We start from the raw sequence: 23,545 nt of genomic DNA, 5'->3' as shown, positions 1-23,545 counted from the left end.
CCCCCTTCTGAAGGTTTCATGGAGATGGTGTGAAAACAGAGTGATAAATGTGCTTCACTTTTTAAAAAATGTCTTAGTGTAATCCCTTTTAATAAGGTTTTGAGTACTTACATAGGTGTATACCGAGTTAACTCAAATGTATTCTTACAACTGGTTTTGAGTGCGAACCTTTTTGGATATGTTTGTGTGAACCTTGCATAATTTTACACTGGTTTACATTCTGTCTGTCTGGTTTTAGTTGTGTATGTTACATTACAATTTTTTGTTTTGTTGCTTCTGTCTTAAAAGTACCACTGCTTTTGAGACCATGGCTTTGCTCTTTTGAGTGCTGTTTACTGATAGTTAGAACAAAATAGACTATTTCAGTTGGAAGGGACCTACAACGATCATCTAGTCCAACTGCCTGACCATTTCAGGGCTGACCAAAAGTTAAAGCATGTTGTTAAGAGCACTGTCCAAATGCCTCTTAAATATTGATAGGCTTGGGGCATCAACCACCTCTCTGGGAAGCCTGTTTTGTAACCTTAAAAGTTTTGGAGGTTTGTTGTTTGTTTTGTTTGTTTGTTTCTTTTTTTCCATAGCTGCATCTGTCAAATACATTGTGATGGATTAAAAAGGCCAGCCACCACATATTACAGGAGGAGTGAATGAAATTGATTATTAGTACAACTTGGAAGATATAATTGAAGGTAGGGAATGGGACAAATTGAAAGGAGAAATCAGGTCATCTTTCTTCTCATACTGTAGCAGCAGCAGTCAACAATTTTTGAGGTAGTTTTGCACAGATACAGATTGATATCCATCTTTTATGTAAGTACTTTACATTTCAACTAATACTAATGGAATGTAATTTAATAGGTGGATGTTCAGCAAGAACGTACAGATGCTGATCTTCAGTTGTCTTAAGATTTTCTTTGGTGATTATAGACCTGCTAAAGTATGAAAGAGCAATCTGGCTCTTGCCATAGCAAATAACTTCTTGCTTTAAACTTAGAAGTTGTTGTATTTGTTGCCAGTTATATTACTGCTGATAGAAACCCAGTGAAGATAAATTTCCATCCTTTCACTGCTGTGCATGAAGCTCCAGATCTGAGTGACTAGTGCTTATAAAAATCTGAGCTCCATTTGAGAACAAGTGAAGTGGGTAACCACTGCTTCCTCCTGCCTCACCTTGATGCGGCATTTGGTGCTATAATTCCGTATTTTCTATATTCAAACTTATATAATATCTGAAAATCTTTGACTTCATGGTATCTGTCATAATGAATTTTCATGTTTAGAGTGAAACAATTTTAAAATGGTAAGTTAAAGCATTTTTAAGAGTTTGAAATACCTGCACACTCTTGGATGCTCTCTAGTTGTCTAATCCTGCAGTCAGGAGGAGGGGAAAAAATTCTGTTCTGTAGTCTGTATTTTGAGGTTTGGATTGAGATTTCTAAATCTATAATATGGAACTTCCCACTGTCATAAACCATTTCTTTATTTTTATTTCCCACCCAATGGAACTGGTGCTGTAATGACACCATTACAGTACCCCAGAATGTGAGCAGTAAGTGATGTTTTTGTCAAATGATGATGTTTCCCTGAAGTACCCTGGCACCCTCAATGAAATATTTTCAGGACTCCTTAAGGTTGAGGTAGTTGGTTGTACACATGTTGCTATTCTTTCTGGTCTTCCCATGCCCACAAAATTTAAAGACTCTTGGCAGAACGAAGACGTTAGCAACGTGCTGGTGAATCCTGTTGCAGAGACCCATGCTGGTTTTACATTAAATTTAGCCTAATGAAAGGACAGGTTTTGATGACAATACCGTGCCTTTTGGCAGTTGAACTTGGTTAGCTAAAAGTGAAATTGTGCTCATACAGCATGCTATGTTAAATCTGATTTAGAGTGAAAGCAGTCTTTGTAGCTCTTAACTGCAGATGACACCAAGCTGAGTGGTGTGGTTGACACTCCGATGGGATGAGATGCCATCCAGAGGGACCTAGACAGGCTCAAGAAATGGGCCCACGTGACCCTCAAGAGGTTCAACAAAGACATGTGCAGGGTTGTGCACCTGGCTCAGGGCAACCTCTGGTATCAATACAGGCTGGAGGATGAAGGGATTGAGAGCAGCCCTGCTGAGAAGGACTTGAGGGTAGTGCGAAAAGCTGGATGTGAGCCAGCAGTTGTGCGCTTGCAGCCCAGAAAGCCAACCGTATCCTGGGCTGTGTAAAAAGTTTGGCCAGCAGGTCAAGGGAGGTGATTCTGCCTGTCTAGTCCCCACTGGAGTACTGCATCCAGCTCTGGGGCCCTGAGCACAGGAAAGACATGGACCTGTTGGAGCAGGTCCTGAGGAGGGCCGTGAAGATGATCCAAGGGCTGGAGCACCTCTCCTATGAAGACAGGCTGAGAGAGTTGGGGTTATTCAGCCTGGAGGATAGAAGGCTCCAGGGAGACCTTATAGTGGCCTTCTAGTACTCAAAGGAGGCCTACAGGAAAGACAGGGACAAATTTTTTAGTAGGGCCTGTTGTGGTAGGACAAGGGGCAATGGTTTTAATCTAAAAAAGAGTAGATTTAGACTAGGTATAAAGAATACACTTTTTACAATGAGGGTGGTGAAACACTGGAACAGGTTGTGCAGAGAGGTGGTAGATGCCCCATCCCTGGAAACATTCAAGGTCAGGTTGGACGTGGCTTTGAGCAACCTGATCTAGTTGAAGATGTCCCTGCTCGATGATCTGTGTGGATTAGGTTAAGAAATCCTAGAGTCCACTTCCGTGTTTGGGCTAAATAAAGAATGAGTGACCTCGGGGCACTTCCTCCCACCTGTAAGATGAGAAAATAGAAGCTAGAGAGATAACTAGCTTGCCTGCCTCCACTTCAGAAATCCCAGATGTACGTAGCTGCTGTCACAAACCTCAAGAGGCTTGGAGGCAAGTGTCTTAATTGCTTGTTCTCCTTTCCAGTGTCTGCACCTTCCATATCCGAACCTCTAAATTATCAGCAAGAATGTGTGATTCCATGCACCAACAGTTGTGATCTAGTTGTGATATTTTTTTTTTTTTTTTTTTTAAGGACTCTTGTGAATTACTTGGGCTGAGGGGTGCAAGCTGAAAGTAGTCTACTACAGCATAGTAGTAGAGACTGGCTAACTTTTGTGAATTTGAGATTACTTAGAAATTTATTTCATTGCAAGACTAAATTTCTGTATCTGAACCTGCTGATCTTGAATCGTTTGTTGTGAATATAATTTTGTGCTGTAACATACCCAGTAATTTGATTTATCAAATTGTAAAAAGGTTTTGACTGCTAGACTCTAGGACAGTGTAGTGACAGAAGTGTTTTTGGCTACTGTGTTGATTACTTGCAGAAAAAAACCCCCAAAATATTTGGAGAAAAAAACTTTAAAACAAGAGAGAATGTTTACCTTGGGAATCACTTGAATGCATTATCCTCAAATGAACACTCCTGGCTTTAGGCCATTACAGTTTGTTTTCAGTTCAGCTTGCATATTATATAAACTTGAAAGTAGTTCCTGTTTTGTGAGGTTTTGGTTTTTGATGATTGGTTGGTTGGGGTTGTTTGGGGTTCTTTGTTGTTGCTGTTTTGGTTTTGTTTAAATTTTTTATTTTTGTTTCTAAGAAGTATGGGATCAGTTTTTAGATGTTTTCACACTTATTTCAAAGTTTATTTAGTTCTGGAAGAATAACCATGTAAAGCTGTCTGACAAGGTAGGTTCTGACATTGGCATCTTGTGAACAGCTTGCTGGTGATGGTTAATATTCATTGACCGTTTTGTAAACTGTTTGGTAAAGTTTGTTGACAGCTGTCATATAATGTCTCTGAACTTTCTGGTATAGTAATTGCTGATGACCAGTTAAAGGGTATGATAAAGGATTGACTAATCATGAAAGTAGCCTTGGGAAACTTGTGTTTCCCCCATTTGTCAGTCCTAATATGATCATGGCAGGTGTCTCCTACTCATTTTCATTAAGATACACATTGTGACCTTTGGTATTGGTTTCTGATCTTTGTGTGCCACGATGAGGGTTTTGATAAATTCTAATATTGACCTTTAAATACATATTTTGTATATGAAGATACTTAAGACATCTTTCCTTCTTCTCAACAGGTGGGAAGGAGAAACCAAAAACCAATGCAGAAGAGCTGCAGATTAAAAAAGTTAAGAAGAAAAAGAAAAAGAAACATAAAGAGAATGAGAAGAGGAAGCGTCCAAAAATGTACAGCAAATCCATTCAGACCATCTGCTCAGGATTGGTTTCTGATATTGAGGATCAGGAAGCCAAAGGCATCATAGATGATCATCTTAAGGATTTCAATGGGAAAAATATGGATCCCAAGAAGGACTGTGAGTCCAAGATACCAGAGAACAGTGAGTTTCCATTTGTCTCGTTAAAGGAGCCACGGGTTCAAAATAAACTCAAAAGGTTGGACACATTGGAGTTCAAACAGCTGATTCATATTGAGCACCAGCCTAACGGAGGTGCATCAGTTATCCATGCCTACAGTAATGAACTCTCCCACTTATCTCCTGTGGAGATGGAGAGATTTGCAGAAGAGTTTGTGGGTCTGGTTTTTAGTGAAAATGAAAACTGTGCAGCTTACTATGTAATGGGTATTGTTCATGGGGCAGCTACTTATTTACCTGACTTTTTAGACTACTTTTCGTTTAATTTTCCCAATTCGCCAGTGAAAATGGAGATTTTGGGAAAGAAAGATATAGAGACAACGACTATGTCAAATTTTCATGCTCAGGTAAGAGGTTATGCATTTTACTTTCTAAAGTCATATAATGGTTTCAAACAACTATGAATGGTTTTTTTAAAATACAGTTACAATTAGCTGTGCTGGGTGGATGACACAGGCTCGAAACAAGGGAATTCTTTAAGTAATAAGTTAGTTCTGCAATATTAAAGATAAGGAGCCTATTAATTGAAATGAAGTTGCATTTTATGGGGGAGGGGAGGTGTTCGCATGCGTGTGTGTGTGTAGGTTTCTTTGGATTTGTTTCTGTAGCTGAAGCTTAACCGTGAGTTTTAGAGGGTTAAAATGATTTAGCTGTGGCTATCTGGGCATCTGAACAGTAGTTTATCTGTATAAACTTCTTCATGAAACTGAACATTAGAACAATGTTATACGTAAAACCTATGTAGGGCACAGTTAACTAGTGGCATTTGTAGTTTGAGGCTTCTAAACCCATCCCTAAAGGAGATCTTAGTGGTGGTTAATGTAGCTACTAATTTGATCCTTACCCCTTTGTATTTCCCTCCGGTTATTTTTATTCTCTTGAAAGCTGTTAGGTGGCAAAATGGCAGGCAGCTTTTGAATATCTTTTCTTTTTTTTTTTTAATTTTTCTTTTTCAGAAAGAAATTACTCTTAACAGCTACTGATTAAACATCACCTTTGCTATTTATTAATTTGCTGTAAAAGACACACTACTGTTGCATATAAATTATTTATATTTCATGTCTCTTAAGTTTAGGAAAAAAAATTAACTTTTTTAGATTGCCACCTGGGTGATGTATGTAAAATACAGATACTCTGAAACCATTTATGAAGAAACTCAATGCTGTTTTTCATTATATCAACTTTAGCTCACAATTGCCAATTTAACTCTACTTGTGAATGTAGATGTTTTATGGAACACCTTTAAACTATTTTAGTCTTCACTTTTTAGACAATTATGAAGAGTTCAAGTATAAGTTATATTGTCATCTTTTTGATGAAAAACATGCTTTTGTTTTCTTTGGCTATATAAACATTTGGATGGAACACTTGTATTTATTGACAAATTTCAGGTCTTTGTTACCCACAAGGATATGCAGAACTGAAATGTTGCTGCAAGAGAACATTTGCAGTGCTAGTTAAGAAAACATCCACTGCCATGTATTATGAATATTCTATGAAATATATTCACTATTTTTTTCAGTATGTAAATTGAGTCATAACTTCAGTAGTAAAACATCACAGAATATATTATGGGCAGCAACATAGAACTGCTCTGTCTTAAGTCATTTCATATAAGAAAAGCTGGATCTGTCCTTGTAAGTATGTTCTTGAAGTCCAACCTGTTGTCTTGGGCAGCATTAACGTAAGCATAGCTGTGTATTAGTATACTCCCTAAAGCAAGATTCAAGAAAAGTCCAAATTTTATTTTTGTGAATTATAATGGAATTATTTTACTGAAAGGATGGATTAATTTGGTATTATGATGGTATCATCAATATCTGTACTTAAATTATTCCTGTGGTCATTGGTTTTGAGATCATAATTTCCCATTTTTCTGTAAGTGAAGGAGGAACAGAAGGACAACGTAGTAGATGAAAGAAGGCAAACTGTATTATTATAGCATTCAAATGATCAACTTTATAGCCTGTCTTCTAATCCCTATTTACTTGGCTGGAGGTTTAGTTCTGGTATCTTCTCTTCCTTTGTTTTCTCTGTGTTTCAGTTAGCATTTGTGGCATTTTATCACTTGTCAGAGTTTGGTTGCTTGACAGAAAACACTTGGCTTCTTGTATTTTTGCTAACATGAAGGGTGTAGTGTTTATAAATAATGTATGCAAGCGTACACCAAGCTTATTCATATTGTCTTTGGTGCAGCATCGCTGTTTCCTGGAGTATTAAGTCAGTATCTTGGTTGCCTAGCTATTGATTCTATTTTGTCTTATTATTTCATTATTTTTTTGTCATACTCTGGCTGCTTATTTTGTCTTGCTCTGGTGATCTACTACATTTGAAAAGTTTTTTGTTAGCTTAGTATTCTCCTTTCTGACTGGGGCCAGTATCAAAGATGTCTAGGAAGGGTTATGAGGGTTTGGTAGTCATAGTGATCCTGTGTCAGAGTGCTCATCCTCCAGTGATATGACAGGACCTTTTTGAATCTGAGAGTTGTGAATTTTGTGGTTTTAACCTTCAGCTGTGTATAAATTTCTGATTTGTTAGTGTCAGTTACCTCTCTTTCAATTTTCTGCCTCTACCTATCTTTATAAAAGGTACTGAATGATTGCATGGCTTGTTACGTTTTGTGCAGATTGATAATCTTCTCCTGCTTCATTGAGTTGTTTGTGCATCTTTTAAAGGGGTTCTAATGTGCTGTTGCAGGATATTTCAATGAAAATTTAAATGTAGTTTTCTGATCCTACACTTCAGCAGCTCTGTGCTGCTGTGCTCCCTGTTGTCCTGAGCTGTCTGAGCAATGTCTAGCAGTTGCTGTATAGTCTCAGTTGAGAGGAGAGTTGTTTTCTGATGTTTAAGTAGGAACTTCGTTTTATCAAGTGTGCTTTGAGCATCTATCTCAACGTTTTTTAGCCTTAAACTTGGATATTGCTTTGTTAATTTTAACTAAAACACTGAAATGAGGCTCACTTGAGTACATGAGGTTCTTTGGTTCTTTTCGAGAACTCATTGTAGCACATGTAATCAGTCTGACAAATGTAAGTATTTAAGAAGATGTAAAAAAATATATAAAAAAAAAAAATTAAAAAGAACAGATGAGGTAAGCCTGAAATGGAAGTAGTATAGTGTATTTTATCAGAGGGTTTTATTTCTCAAGTTGACTCTTTCAGTACTACTCAATAAGCTTCCACCTACTGTTTTGCAGCAGATGAGGTTTTTTGGTTTTAAGGAATGTATTTTTTAAAGTCACCAAGTTCTGCAGTAAAAGGCAGATTCCACAGTAAATTCTGTTGGTGATATTAAAACTGTTGGGAGTCCTCCTAAGTCTGCTTGGAAAGCTGGCATCTCTGGAGTAATTTACTTAGTTTTCACAATTGTAGAGTTAAAAATGAACTTGTCTCAGCTTCCCAATATACCTGTGTCAGATTGAAGTAATATAGTTGTTAGATTAGAAGTGGGCAGAAGCTTGTGAGAGTACTTATAGCTGGCACAGGAGGGAGAAGTTTGTGTTGGAACTGGTCTTGTCTCATCAGAAGTAGGTTTTAAATTTTGCAGGGAGAGGGATTGGGGAGTTTTTCATCACCTAGCTTGGGCCTGTGTTTAAGTACTCCTTAATTCTTAATTTTTTTAGGTTAGTGGAACAGCTCTGTTTCTGTGAACTGCCTATAAGGCTTAGTCAGACTGGTCCTAAAATTGGACAAAATGGAATTAGTCTGGGTATCCTTGGAGCCAGTATGTCATACTTTCAGGTGGCAGAAAACTGTCTGCTGTAGGTATATCCCTGGGCTCCATCACTTGTGTAGGTAGCAACAGCTGCATCAGTTACCTGATAGCTATGAATCTTACTTGTGTATTAATCTCTTATGAAGATTTCAAAGAATGTAAATAATCAGCTTTTGCCGCCTATTTGCAGCTTACATCACTTCAGTTAAGCTATTTAGTAATGTTGAGGCAAATGCCTCTAATATTTTGAGCCCATTACTGTGTCCTCATGCTGGGCAAGCCTAAAGTTTTATTGCCTTGATTGAAACACCAATGTGCACACTTCATGTTTAACCATAACAACGCTTAATGGATTGACTTTACTGTGCTTCAGTCTTGTCCTGGAGGCAACTTCTTAGTACAGGTGAAGTAAAATGCTGAGCAATACTCAACAATTCCTGTGCTTCAAGAAAGATCGACTAATTTTTAAGCTTTATCTGACAAATGGTTGTCTGATGTGTTTGCTGGAGAGCTCTAAGTAATTCCACACTTCCCAAAGAAATCTGTTGAACAATCTTTTTCTTGTTTGTCCTCTTATCTTAATCCTCCTGCCAGTCCTTTTATTCTGATCTTTAGTGGAGAAGGCAGTTTATGCTTTTCTTTCAGTATTCTCTGTATTTGAAGATGGCTCAACAGCTCCTTTTTTTCCCTTTCCTACATGAAGTAATTTGAGTTATTTCAGTCTACTATTACATGTTATACCCTTATCAGTCTGACTGCTCGCAGCTTACACTCTCTTCAGTCATCCTTATTTGTCTTAAAATACAATACTGAAAATGGATAGTGTCCACCTGGTGTACAAGTAGTACGAGAAGATTGCTTCAAGTGTCTTGCAAATTATTGCTCTTTGTTATTTATTCCTGCCTTTTTCAGAGCAGTTTGTGATCTGCTGTAGCAGCAGCTCCTGCTATGTAATTTACTCCCTTTTCACGTTTATGCAGTTAATTATATATATCTGAGCATAGTTCTCTGCTTTTATTAAAATTGAATTATATCCTGTGTATTCAGATCCCTTCTCCAGTTTATCAAAGATCTTGTTAGTTTTGATCCTTTCCTGTAGTAGGCTTGCAGCTTTGTGTTACCTGCAGGTTTACTAGGCATACATTATGTTCAAAGGAAAGATCCTTGCTGCATGCCACAAAATTGGTCCTTTCATATTGATAGTTATGCGAACACAGACAAATTAAAATTGCCTACTGTTTGCTGTTACTGGACCATGTTTCTGTAGCAGTTTTTATAATATAATGCAAATGTCAGGGTATGTACTGGTCCTCTGAAAAAGCCTATTCTGTCAGAAAGAAAGGTAGTTTAGCTTGATTGTGCGGTTGTGTGGTGTTTTTTTTGGTTTTGTTTTGTTTTTTTTTTTCTGACATGCCCATATTCATTAGCTTTTACCATCATATTTTCTAGGTGGTTCAGGCAGGAATATCTAGCTAACTTTTTTCTAGAAATTGAAATTAAGCTAAATGGTCTTTAACTCTTCTATGTCTTGCTTCTCTTGACACCTCTTTCTTTAAGATGGTATGTTCATCCTCTTCCAGCTTTGAAGAATCTGGTTTGTGTTTTGAGTTCTTGTTGATTGAAAAACGAGCAGAGGGGGAAGACGACCAGCCTGGCTAAATAGAGAGCTTTGGCTGGACCTCAGGAAAAAAAGGAAAGTTTACATTCTCTGGAAAAGGGGATTGGCAACTTATGAGAACTATCAAGATATAACAAAGCTATGTAGGGGTAAAATTAGAAGGGCCAAAGCTCAATCAGAACTCAGCTTGGCCACTGCAGTTAAAGACAGTAAGAAGAGATTCTTTCAGTCTATCAATAGAAAAAGGAAGACTAAGGAAAATGTAGGCCCACTGGTGAATGAGACAGGTGCCCTAGTGGTGGAAGACACAGAGAAGGCAGAGTTACCAAATGCATTCTTTTCTTCGGTCTTCACTGCTAAAGCTGTCCCTCACGAATCCCATACTCTGAAGGCAAGGGGGAAGGTCTGGAGAGAGGAAGATTTTCCTTCAGTTGAGGAGGACCGGGTCAGAGACAACTTGGCCAAGCTGGACATTCATAAGTCCATGGGCCCTGACGGGATGCACCCGCGAGTGCTGAGAGAGCTGGCGGATGTTATTGCTAGACCACTCTCCATCGTCTTTGAAAGGTCATGGAGAACAGGAGAGGTGCCTGAGGACTGCAGGAAGGCTTACATCACTCCAGTCTTCAAAAAAGGCAAGAAGGAGGACCCAGGGAACTACAGACCGGTTAGTCTCACCTCTGTCCCCGGGAAGGTAATGGAGCAACTCATTCTGGATGTCATCTCCAAACATGTTGAGGAACAGGAAGTTATTGGAAGTGGTCAACTTGGATTTACCAAGGGTAAATCGTGCTTGACCAATCTGATAGCTTTCTACGATGTTATAACTGGTTGGCTGGATGAGGGGAGAGTCGTAGATGTCATCTACCTTGACTTTAGCAAGGCCTTTGACACTGTCTCCCATAACATCCTCATTAGGAAACTGAGGAAGTGTGGGCTAGATGAGGTGACAGTGAGGTGGATTGAGAGTTGGCTGCGGGACAGAACTTGGAGGGTTGTGATCAGCAGCACAGAGTCTAGTTGGAGGCCTGTACTGTAATCGCGTTCTTGTATTCCTTTACCGGTGTTATTGTTTTTCTTTCTTTCTTTTTCCCTTTGTCTGTTCTGTTAAATTATAATATTTCAACCCACGAGTTTTGCCCTTTTCTGCTGATTTTTCCCACGGCTGTGGGAGTCGAGCGAGTGGCTGCGTGGTTCTCTGTTGCTGGCTGAGGCCAAACCACGACACCTGGACAGGCTGGAGAGCTGGGCAGAGAAGAACCTCATGAGGTTCAACAAAAGCAAGTGCAAGGTCCTGCACCTGGGGAGGAAGAATGCTAGGCACCAGTACAGGTTAGGGGCAGACCTGCTGGGAAGTAGCTTAGAGGAGAAGGATCTGGGGGTTGTGGTAGACAGTAAATTATCCATGGCCCAGCAATGTGCCCTTGTTGCCAAAAAGGCCAATAGAATCCTGGGCTGCATAGGGAAGAGTGTGGCCAGTAGGTCGAGGGAGGTCATTCTCCCCCTCTACTCGGCACTGGTGAGGCCACAACTGGAATACTGTGTCCAGTTTTGGGCTCCCCAGTTCAAGAGGGACAGGGAACCGCTGGAGCGAGTCCAGCGAAGGGCAACTAAGATGATTAAGGGCTTGGAGCCTTTCCCTTATGAGGAAAGTCTGAGAGAGCTGGGATTCTTTAGCCTGGCGAAGAGAAGGCTGAGGGGAGACCTTATTATGGCATAAAAGTATCTAAAGGGTGGGTTGAAGGAGGATGGAGCCAGACTCTTGTCAATGGTTCCCAGTGACAGGAGAAGGGGCAATGGGTACAAGTTAGAACATAGGAAGTTCCGTTCAAATACATGGAAAAACTTCTTTACGGTGAGGGTGACAGAGCAGTGGCACAGGCTGCCCAGGGAGGCTGTGGAGTCCCCTTCTCTGGAGATTTTCAAGACCCGCCTGGATGCAGTCCTGAGTAATGTGCTCTGGGCAATCCTGCTTTAGCAGGGGAGTTGGACTAGATGATCTCTAGAGGACCCTTCCAACTCTGAAAACTCCGTGATTCCGTGATTTATTAAAGCTTTGTTTCTTTTCAGCTTGCTGCTTTCATACTGTAAAGTATGTGAGGATACTCATCATTAAGCCTATTCAGTTTAGGAAATCACTTGTATTTTGCACTGCTCAGTGTGCTACTAGACAAAATGTGAGAGCCAATCTAGCACCTCTTGCTGCTAAAAGAATGTTCTCCTTGCTTCTTTCCTCCCAGTTGCGTGTTCTTGTGCCAGGCTGTGATGCTTCTCAAACTGGTGAGCCAGTTTGTTTTGTTAATCCAGCAGAAAACTTAACCTACTCCCAAGTGTTTGGTTTTATTACCAAGTTAGCAAATTATATTAGTTTCCTCTGCCAGCAGCAGCTCAAGGATGAGTGTGGCACAACACCATCAGCCCCATTCCATCACAGCAGGCAGTTTGCAGTTTTTCCCAGTCTGAAGAAACTTATTCCATGTTACTGATGTTAACTGTGAGGGACTCTAGATATTCAGATAGTACAAATAACAAGTATTTTAGAGGAAGAAATGCAGTAGTAATGATGGTTCATGTTTGTGTTGTGACTTTTCAAATGAGTGGTTGTCCTTAGTTTTTTCACACAGAACTTTTCATTCCAGTTCTCTCTGAGTCCCTTCTTAATATTATCTTCTCTTCATTGTCCTCCTTGTTTAGGTCTTAAAAGTTTCTTTTACAGAGAGGTTTTTGCTGTTTACTCCTTTTCTAATTTGTGAAATCCTGCTTGAAAATATTCATTCTTCTAGTATTTGAGGGGAATTGCTGAAAATATTTTTCTTCACGAAAATCTGAAGTAATTGGTTGGTGTTTTTTTTTTTCTTATCACTAAAGATTTGTACAGTGTCTCTTTCCATATATTGTGTTATTTTCCTGTGTTCTGGAAAAAATTCTTTGTATTGGAACTATGTGTCTCTTCAGTTGTGTTTCAGTAGCTTTCAGTAGAATTTTGTTTTCAATAGAGTTCTCTCCTTGCTTTTAAGCTCTTTGAATGTATGCTTAGTTATTAAAAAGTTTTAATGGTTTTTAGGAAAAGAAACAATGTTTTTTTTCTTTTTTTTTTCCCTCTCCCCTCCTCTCTTCTCCCTTCTTAAGAGGAAATGAATTTTAGCTCTGTTAAAGTGTGTATATTGCCCTGTTCTTCTTTTATCAAATAATCTGTAAGACTATGTGTAAGAGACTTTTTTGAAAGATGATGGCAGCCTATTGTCTTCCACGCGAACAAAAAATTTCTTATTGAAGAGCACTGAACAAAGAATCAGTTCACATGGCATGACATTAGAGATCTGCAACACATGCTTGCTTGTTTTCCACTTAGAAAATAGTTACCTTTCCAGATTGCTTCTTGACAGTTTCAGCCAATAAATATGAAATGACAGTTGTATGTTGTTCTTTTGGGTCACATATTCTATATTAAGAAAAAACAAACATAAACAAAAGCCTCAAACTTTGTACTGACAGCTTGGACGGGATCTGAGACTGAACCTTGTCATAGATCTTCCTGAGTTACAGGAGCATAATCATAGAATCATAGAATTGCTGAGGTTGGAAGGGACCTTTAAGATCATCAAGGCCAACCATTAACCTGCCATGACAAAAACCACTTCTAAACCATGTCCTCAAGTACCACATCTACCCTTTATTTAAACACCTCCAGGGATGGTGAATCCACCACCTCCCTGGGCAGCCTATTCCAGTGTTTAATAACCCTTTCAGTGAAAAAATGGTTCCTAATATCCAATCTAAACCTCCCCTGACATAACTTGAACCCATTTCCTCTCATCCTATCACTTGTCACCAGGGAGAAGAGGTCAGCCCCCACCTCTCTACAGCCTCCTTTCAGGTAGCTGTAAAGAGTGATAAGGTCTCCCCTCAGCCTCCTCTTCTCCGGGCTAATCAACCCCAGTTCCCTCAGTCGTTCCTTACAAGATTTGTCCTCCAGACCCTTCACCAGCTTTGTAGCCCTTCTCTGGACACGCTCCAGCACCTCAATGTCCTTCTTGTAGTGAGGGGCTCAAAACAGAATACAGTACTTGAGGTAGGGTCTTACCAGTGCCGAGTACAGGGGGATGATCACTTCCCTAGTCCTGCTCACCACACTATTCCTGATACAGGCTAGGATGCCAGCTCATATTCAGCCATCCATCCACCAACACCCCCAGGTCCTTTTCTGCCAGGCAGCTTTCAAGCCACTCTGCCACAAGCCTGTAGCACTGTATGGGGTTGTTGTGACCCAAGTGCGGGACCTGGCACTTGGCCTTGTTGAACCTCACACCATTGGCCTCGTCCCATCAATCCAGCCTGTCCATATCCCTCTGCAGAGCCACCCTACCCTCAAGCAGATCAGCACGCCCACCTAGCTTAGGGTCATCTGCAAAATTACTGAGAGTGCATTTGATCCCCTCATCCAGATCATTGATAAAGATATTAAAGAGAACTGGCCCCAGCACTGAGCCCTGGGGGACACCACTTGTGACCGGACACCAACTGGATTTAACTCCATTTACCACCACTCTCTGTGCACGGCCATCCAGCCAGTTTTTTTTACTACTTTGCTTTCATAAGATCACTTTCCATGAATGTATCTAATTGATGCTATTGTTAAAATATTATGGTTTTAATTCTTTATTGGCTGCTTCACTGTTTTTGTGGCACCAGAATTCAGAATAATATAAGAATATAGGAATAATTCAGAATCTTGCTTTTTAAAATGTCTGTCCATCCATCATATTATTTGAGGATTGCAGCTGCAAGGTGGAACGTGTGAAGTGATACGCAGACTGCAGTGTTAAAGGGACACTGGTGGAACTAAACTGCAGTAAAAATTTTGGTATTTCTTTTCCAGAAACCTCCAATTGGGAAATGGTATATTTATTAAAATTCAAGCTTTAATGATAACGGATCACTTCTAAATAATGCTAGAACTGTCAAGGCATCTTATTCTGATAGCAAAACCCTGACCTTAAAATAAAAAAAAAAAAGCCTCCAAACCCCAACAAAACAACAGTAATATGAAGGTACATATGATTTAAAAGCAAAAAGTAACCAAGTAGATTTGCAAGTATTTTTAAACACAGAGTAATTTTAGTGAATGTTTGTTCAGTGAAATGTTGATGCGTCAGTATTAGTTCCCATTTGGAGCTGAAAACATACATAAGCTTTTGAGGATTTGAAAAGAGTTGGCAAGGAACAGAAAGCTTTTTGAGCTCTTTTGCAAAATATACCAAATAAAGAATGCTTCATTGCCTCTTTATGACTATTGCGTTTGAGATAACAGATTTAGAAGAATGACAGTGAATGTGAAGCTGGACGTTTTCAGTTCTAAAATTCAAATGTGTAAGTGCATTGCTTGTGCACTTCCATAGTAAAATGGAAACCCACTATTCCCTCTAATCTCCCAGCATATTTTTATGGTGACTTAATGTTTTGTGGTGGGTTTTTTTGTTGGTCTTTGGTGGGACTTTCTTTGTGGGTTTCTTGAAATTATTTTGGGTTCAGTGGGTTTGGATTTTTTTTTGTTTTGTTTTATGAGGACTGCTTTTCCAGACTTTCTGACTTCAAAGCTGAAAAACTGAAAGAAATTTAAACCTTTAAAATTATTGCAGGAAAATGTTAGAACTTTGACTGAAAAAAACCCTCTCTACTATATTAAAAATAGAAATTCAATTGTGAATTGCCCCAGTTTAAATTTTTTTTTTTAAATAATCTTTTGAAATGCTTGGTTTCTCTGGACTGTTCCTTCCAGGTTTTGTCTTTTTCAAACAGAAAATTGAAACATCTTTAACACTTAGTGTCTAAGATGTTTCCTGTTTGTAGGATGAAAATGCTCAAATATGTTGTTGTCAGTATTATATATGCATTCAGATTTAGTCTTCAGATGTTTATGCCAAAATATTTGCTTTTTAGAAATCCTTGCTCAGTTTTAAGTAAGTTAAGTTACACTAAAAAACCAGTTGATGCCATACAAGTCACAGAAGCAGATAATTCTCAAGTTTTACTAATTTGGAATTCAGTGGTGGTTTTAATGTTGTAATTTTCCATTACCCTGATGCAAGAGAATGACGCAGTCTCCTTTTTGTGTGTTTTTAGGTGACATACTTCAAATTTAAGCTACGTGAGAAGAAAAAAAAGTTAGGCTATGTTGTATTTATTCAGTTATGTATTTCTATCTATTTTACCTGTCCATTGTATTATACTGCATTTAATTCGTGGGGTGTGTTTTTCTGTGTGTGTATTGATTCTGATCATGTTGGCTACATACTGGAGGAACTGTGTATATTGTTGATTTCTTTTATTCTGGATTTAGGTTGTTCCAGCTATTTACTTGAGCAAACTTGTAACATTCTAAAAACATAGTCACGCTTTAACCTGTAAAATTACATTCAGGAAGATTACCTTATAAAATGTTTATAATACTTGATTTGTCGTCAGTGTATAATTTAGTGTATAGAATTTGATGAGGAAGTGCTGGTTTTAGTACATCAGCATTGTTTTTGTGAGTTTAGAATTATGTGGAGGTATTTTTTTCTCTTCCTATGAACAAAGCAGCCAAAGGATACTTGCAGTAAAAGGAAAGGAAAATGTTGCTGATATCTAACATGCCACAGATTTAATTTATTTTGTTGTTGTCTTTAAGGGGATTCATTTTACTTTTGTTGTTGGTCAAAGGCCAGTGGGAGGTTTTTGGTGTTTTCACACTATTACTTAGTAGCAATCTAATTTTGAAGTGAGTGAAAATTAATTTTGTTTGCTAGCTAGTTCTTCCCTCTAAGAATGACCTCACCTTTTAATATATGTTTTTCGATGAGATAGTGTAATTTAAATAGCAACCCCTGACCTGAGTCTAGAGTTTAGGATGCTATAACCCAGTCCATGGAAGAAGTGAGATAGGAGTCACTCTTTACTGCCAACAGCTGCCTCCTCTTCCAGAGTCCCTCTTGTTCTTTCTAGGCAGGCATTAGCTTTAAATGGCTTATGTCTTTATTTAATTCTTATTTATACAGTTTCCTTAAAAAAATAAGAAAATAAAAAAAAAATCTTCATTAAAATCAGATCAGTTCCCTAAGCTGGATCCCTGTCCACCTTCAGAAGACCTAGTGCTAACAGGAAAGAAGGGAAAAAGAGAGAGTGGATCTTCCCTTTTCATCACCAGCATGGATTTATTTTCTGTTTATACTGGGTCGGGATAGGTTAGAGTAAATTTTCTTCATGGCAGCCTGTTATGGGGCTGTGTTTTGGATTTGTGACTAAAACTATTGATTGATAACACACTGGTGTTTTGGCTAGTGCTGAGCAGCACTTGCAGGGTGTCAAGACTTTCTCTTTTTTCCCCCTATTCTGAATGCCCTGGCGAATAGGCTGGGGTGGGCAAGAAGTTGGGAACGGACATGGCTGGGGCAGCTGACCCAAATCGACTGCAGGGATATTCCACACCATGTAACATCATGCTCAGCAATAAAAAACAGGGGGCTGTGGCAGGTGTTGGTCTGGGGAGTAACTATTGCTCGGTGGCTGGCTGGGCACTGATCTGCTTTTGGGAGGTAGCAAGTGGTGAAAAACACCACTTCGTGTTTTTTCTTCTTTTATTCAGTTTCCTTTTTTCCTTGCTTATTAAACTGTCTTTATTTGTACCCCTGTATTTCCTTGATTTTCCTGTTCTCTCCTGTGTCTCTCACCATTGGTGGGTGGGGGAGGCTTAGTGAGCAAGGGGCTGTAAGGTACTTAGCTGCTGCCTTGGTGTTAGCAGACGCACCATGGAGTTCTTAAATGCTCAAACGTTTCATTCTGTGTACTTGCAATGATACGACTCTGAATATGGTCCCAGAAGAAACTGCTAACCATTTGTAACTGGGACAATATCTCAGCTTTATTTTTGGTATTTCACCTCTCACAAGCTGGATCTTGAAAAGGAGCCTGTTCTACTTAGTGAATGAGGGAAACACAATTGATCAGGAGAGCTAGGAGTGAATTGGGATGGACAAATAATGCTTGAAAAAGTTGATTTTTTTCAGTTCTTTGTGATGTGGCCTTTTTTGGAATATATAAGAAATTTCTTAATTGATCCACCTTAAGCAAGGATTATGGTGCACTTAAACAATTTTCTGACTTTATGCTTCACTGCCAACACCTAGTGGTACATAAGACTGACGGGCGAGTGGATCAACTGAAAGCTTCACAGCTTCTCTGAACTTCACTTCAGTTGGTATTTTTTGAGGAAGTAGAAGAGTTTTCAGTTAGAGTAGTTCCACAGCTAGTATATCATATGCTATGTGAATCATAGAATCATTTAGGTTGGAAAAGACCTTTTAAGATCATAGAGTCTAACCATTAACCTGTGTTGTGGTTTAGGCCAAATTAGCTACTGGGGACGTGGGGGACTGCCAAGTCTACCAATAAACCATGTCCCTCGGTGCCACATTTATACATCTTTTAAATACCTCCAGGGATGGTGACTCCACCACTTCTCTGGGCAGCCTGTTCCAATGCTCATGAACCCTTTCGGTGAAGAAATTTTTCCTAGTATCCAATCTGAACCTCCCCTGGCATAACTTGAGGCCATTTCCTCTTGTCCTGTCGCTTGTTACCTGGGAGAATGGCCGTGGTAGCAGAAGGAAGCAAGGAAAAAGGCAGAAGAATGGTTCCCTTTAATCAGGGGTGTGGTTGAAAACAGCAGCTTAATATCCTGGACTGGAATGGTGGAATACTGAGCTACTGATGCCAGTGGAAGAAGCATCCTTTTGTATATTAGGTTTATAAATAAACTGTGAGTAACAGATTTATGACTATCTGTAGCTTCAGAAAGTGGTTTTAGGGTACTTTGGAACTGGTCTGTCTGCTAAGCCCATAATGACAAGTGAGCGTCCCTTCCTTCTTCCAGTGCTTTAGTTGTGTGAGCTCCTGATGCTTTGTGCCAGTGCAGATACAGCCAAAATGAATGTTTTCTGATGTTTTGGTGTTTTTTGTTTGGGTTTTTTTTGTTTGTTTTTTTTTTGTTTTTTGTTTTTTTTAAATCACACAATCACCAGCGGTCCATGAAAAAAAACCTACAGGAACATATGACTGAGGATTTGGGGAATAGGGGAACTACTATCTAGCAGCAATGCTCTTTTCAGTGTGGCTGTGATGGCTTGCTGTTACATTAGCTCAGACATTTTGTAAAATCCTATTTTTAGTCAGTCCTTCATTTCCTGGGTGTGTATGATGTCTGAGATGATCTGAAGAAGAGTATTTTGTTCTGCATTTCTGGAATGCATCTGGTTGCATCAGCCTAGCTTCTCAGAAGGGCACCGTATTGTTCCGTGTTGTATGGTTTAGTCCTACTTTCAGGAACTGCTGCTAATTCTCGTCTGCAATGCCATAATTACTAGGAATTTTAATGGTCTGTTTGTGTGAGGACCATAGCTAAGCAATACTTCATCAGCTGTTTTCCTTGCACTTTTTTTCTTTTCTTGCTTTGGATACAGACTGTCTAGAGATGCAGTGCAAGAGCCTTACTTGGTTTGTGCAGTAATCCATCTGCTCTTCCCTCTGTTCTGATCTGGTCATCTTTTATCTAATAATACTACTGTGTCTTTCAGACTGTTAATAGGAGACCAGAAGCTTAAGGGGAAATGATCCTCATCAATCTAATGCCTAAGTATTTTGTTGATGTAACACAACAGATCAGATTATTTAAAAAAAAAAAAAAAACAACTTATAACAATATGTGTTTCTGTTCAAGTTAAAAATGAAAGATTTTTCATGAGGTGAATGTTACAGCCCTTAAAATTTTAAGGGAGCACAAGACATGTTAGCACAGCACAGAAAAAATGAAGGAATAACTGTCATTCTCTTTCTTCCCGTACTCATTCTTTACGAATCTTGTCTTTACTGTGATAATTAGCTCTGCTTAATGTCGTCACACAGAGGCCATACTGGAGGGGATGATTAGCAGAGGAAGTGTTTAGAGTTTAATTAGTTGTAACTCAGGGTTTTGCCTGACTGTTACAGGAAAAAGGTAAAAATTCAGTTAGACTTGAGTAATCCAGGTAAGAATTCTTATTTTACTAGATATTGAGCAGAACATACATTAATAGCTTTTCACAGTTACTGCTTTGGAATGTTATTTTCTTGAAAGGCAATAAATAGTTAATCTTACCTTCAGACTTTAAAATAAATAAAATACAAGTTGTCAAGTCTCTTTAAGAGCTTCTGTCTTCATAGTAATCGATTTCATAATAATCTTAAGTATACTGTAGACTGTGGGACTAATATCAATCAGGAAACATAAATATAGAGATTGAAGGTGTTTATTAAATGTAGACTTTGAGTGGTAGTGGACTTGGTATAACTTTTGCTGTCATATTCTACTTGTAGGTAAAAAGAACATACTCTCATGGTACGTATAGAGCTGGCCCAATGAGACAGATCAGCCTGGTTGGAGCAGTTGATGAGGAAGTGGGGGATTACTTCCCTGAATTCCTTGATATGTTGGAAGAATCACCCTTCTTAAAAGTAAGGACAGAAGGGAATGGGTTGGGAGAAGGGGGACAAATATACTGTCTAGTACTGTTACAATAAAGTGAGAGTCTGTGATACTTGCTTAGATAATTGAGTGGTCTAATAAATGTTTTCATCTTGACAGATAAAGGCTGCTTTTAAAAAGTTTTTAAAGTAACTTACTTCAAAATTGTGGCTTGTATTTCCCATTAGTGTACACTGCCATGGGGGACACTTTCTAGTTTAAAATTAGAGAGTCGTAAAGACAGTGATGATGGTCCCATTATGTGGGTACGTCCAGGAGAACAGATGATCCCTGTGGCTGACATGCCAAAGTCACCTTTCAAAAGGAAGAGGTATGTTGAATTATTTTGCCTGGTAAATGTCTGATTAGTATTCCTTCTCTACAAATTCATTTTATCCCAAACCTTTTACTGGTTGATATTATATCTTAGTATACATTTCTGTAAATCTTCATCTCAAAATATACTTTTAGTGTGCTTTGTTTTGTAAGGATGTGGATTTTTAAAAAATCGTTTACTATCTGGCCAAGTAAGGTGCTTTAGTAGGAATTTAAGGTGAAATTGGAGGGTAATGTGAATAGGCATACAACTACTGAAGTATGCCACGAGACTGGAGTTAATATCTGTTCTTAAATGTGAGTGGGTGCTTAAAGACCTCAAGGGACAAAGGCTTCTCTCATTTGAAAGGTAATACCTTCAATGTTAAATGGCACATTCAGGCTTTGTGGTGGTCCTGGCTATAAGTACCAACTTAAGAGTAGGGATGTCCTCTGCAGAACTTGAATATTATGTGCCATGAGAAATGATGTCTTTGAAGTTCTCTTGTTCAAAATTTGAACATAAAAAGGGAGTATACCAGAAGTAGAAGCAGGGTCAGGTGCCTCAGAAGGAGTATAGAGACACTGTCCAACCATGAAGGGGATGCAGTTAAAGCCAAAGACCATCTGGAGTTGGATTTGGCAAGGAATGTGAAGGGCAATGAGGACTTCTACAGGCATATGGACAGCAAAAGAAAGACTACGGAAAATATAAGGCATCTGCTGAATGGGGCAAAGGGCCTGGAGACAAAGGATACAGAAAAGGCCAAGATGCTCAATGCTTTCTTTGTCCTTGTCTTTACTGGTGAGGTTTACCTTCAGGAATGCCAAGTCCTGGACACAGTAGGAATGTCTGGAGCAAGGACTACTTTCCTTCAGTGGAGGAGAATCAGGTTAAAGAATATATTAGACATTCAAATTAGATGGGCACAAGCCCATGGGACCTGATGGGATGTACCCACAAGTGCTGTGGGAGATGGCCAATGTCGTTGCAATGCCATTCTTGATTGTCTTGGAAAGGTCATGGCAATTGGCAGAGGTTTCTGAGGACTGGAGGAAAGCAAATGTCACTCCAGTCACATACAAGGGTAAGAAGCAGGACCTGGGGAACTGCAGGCTGGTCAGCCTCACCTTCATACTGGAAGGACACCATTTCAAACAAGGTGATCGTTGGGAGTAGCTAGTATTGATTTACAAAGGGGAAATCATGCCTTATCCACCTGATAGTGTTCTGCAACAAAATGCCTGGCTCTCAGGATGAGAAGAGTGCCAAGGGTGTCATTTATCTTAAATTTAGCAAGGCTTTCTATGCTGGACACCCGTCTCCCATAACTTCCTAACAGACAAATTAATGAAGCTCAAACTAGACTGATGTACAGTGAAGTGGTTCAAGAACTGGCTTAACTGCTGTGCTCAAGCGGTTGTGATCAGCAGCACAAAGTCCAACTGGAGGACAGTCGCTACTGGAGTAATCCAGACATTCATAACTTGTGCCAATACTGTTCAACATCTTCATTAATGGCCGGTATCATGGGACAGAGCACACCCTCAGCAAGTTTGCAGGTGACACAAAACTGGAAGGAGTGGTTGACACGCCACAGGGTTGCACTGCTAGTGAGAGGAGCCTTGAGAGGCTGTAGAAATGAGCTTGCTCAGTGGACTCGTGAAGTTAGCACTGGGATGTGCAAAGCCCTGCACCTGGGAGGAATAACCCCATGTGCCAGTACAGGCTGGGGCCCAACTGGCTGGACGGCAGCCTGACAGAGGAGGACTTGGGGGTCATGGTGGATGACAGGTTGACTATAAGCCATCAGTGTACCTTTGTGGCAAAGCAGGCCGGCAGCCTCCTGGACAGGATTAGGAAGAGCACTGCTAGGAGGTTGAGGGAGATGATTCTTCCCCTCTGCTCATCACTGGTGAGACACATCTGGAGTATCATGTCCAGTTCTGAGTTCGCCAGTCCAAGACAGACATGGGCATACTGGAGCAGGTCTGGTGACATGAAAGGCAGGCATGGGAGAACTGGGATTTACCCTAGAGAAAAGAAGGCTCAGTGGGATCATACCAATGTGTATAAACATCTGATGAGAGGTTGTAAGAAGGATGCTTTTCAGCAGTACCCAATGGTGAAATCAGAGGGAATGGGCATAAACTGAATTACAAGAAATTCTATTTAAAACAAAGAGGGGGAAAAAAAAGTTTACTGTATGGATGGTTGAACACTAGAACAGGCTGCCCGGAGAGCTTGTGGAGTCTCCATCTTTGGAGTTGCTCAAAACTTGACTGGATGAGGTCCTGAGCAACCCACTCTAATTGAGTGGGGGAAGTTGGACTGCACAATCTCCAGATTCTCTGTGCCTGCTCTACAGCATTTACTTCACTTTCATTAAACCTGAATAAATTTTTTTTTGTTGTTTCTCATTCCCACTTCTACAACCTGGAACTTAATATACATACACATTTTCTAGTGGTTTGGTAGAAACATAAATGATGAGGAATTACTTCAGGGACGATTGAAATGTATCTCTAGAAGTCAGAAAGCAGTAAAGACCGTCAGTTCCCTGCCAGGGGCTGATCATGGTAGGGCTTGGTCTCTCAGTGCCTGAGGGAGGCAGGAAGGGCAGACCTGGGGTTTGAGGAACAGATTCAGCCCAGACTCCAGTGCAGCAGGCAAGTGTGTGGTGATGGGGCAGGTCTGAGGTCAAGTCAAGAAGTCAGTCTGCCAGTGAGGATCAGGTCCAGTGACTGTTCTGCAGTTAAGCTGGGAAGCAAGTCTGTGGCCCAGCACGCCTCTGGCTTGAGGTCAACACCGGTGCTCCTACAGCATGGCTCAGTCTAGGACTGAAGGCCTGAGCTTAAATAGAGCTCCTGGGCTCTTTGTCCGCGCTTATGGGTGGAGACTGCAGGTGAGGCTGCTCACTCATCAGGGCCTTCTAGTGTACTCAGGG

The 23,545-nt window shown here is 39.8% G+C and overlaps 1 protein-coding gene across 2 annotated transcripts in view; it reads left to right on the top strand.

The window, feature by feature from the left end:
• The window catches only part of RSBN1L (round spermatid basic protein 1 like), a 54,561-nt gene that overhangs the window by 24,629 nt on the left and 6,387 nt on the right, over positions 1 to 23,545 (top strand). Inside the window, exons 3-6 of one of the 2 annotated variants that reach the window (XM_082489969.1) lie at positions 4,117 to 4,377; positions 4,696 to 4,760; positions 20,135 to 20,272; positions 20,471 to 20,613. In XM_082489969.1, coding sequence (XP_082346095.1) covers positions 4,117 to 4,377; positions 4,696 to 4,760; positions 20,135 to 20,272; positions 20,471 to 20,613 — 607 coding nt within the window. Of the gene's footprint in view, positions 1 to 4,116; positions 4,761 to 20,134; positions 20,273 to 20,470; positions 20,614 to 23,545 lie in introns of both variants that reach the window. The other variant, XM_082489968.1, reaches the window with a different exon arrangement.

This window comes from Vanellus vanellus (assembly GCF_965231255.1).
Source record: "Vanellus vanellus genome assembly, chromosome: 1".
Taxonomy (NCBI): domain Eukaryota; kingdom Metazoa; phylum Chordata; class Aves; order Charadriiformes; family Charadriidae; genus Vanellus; species Vanellus vanellus.
Note: the sequence above shows the minus strand (reverse complement) of the source record. Positions and strands in the feature narration are given on the sequence as shown.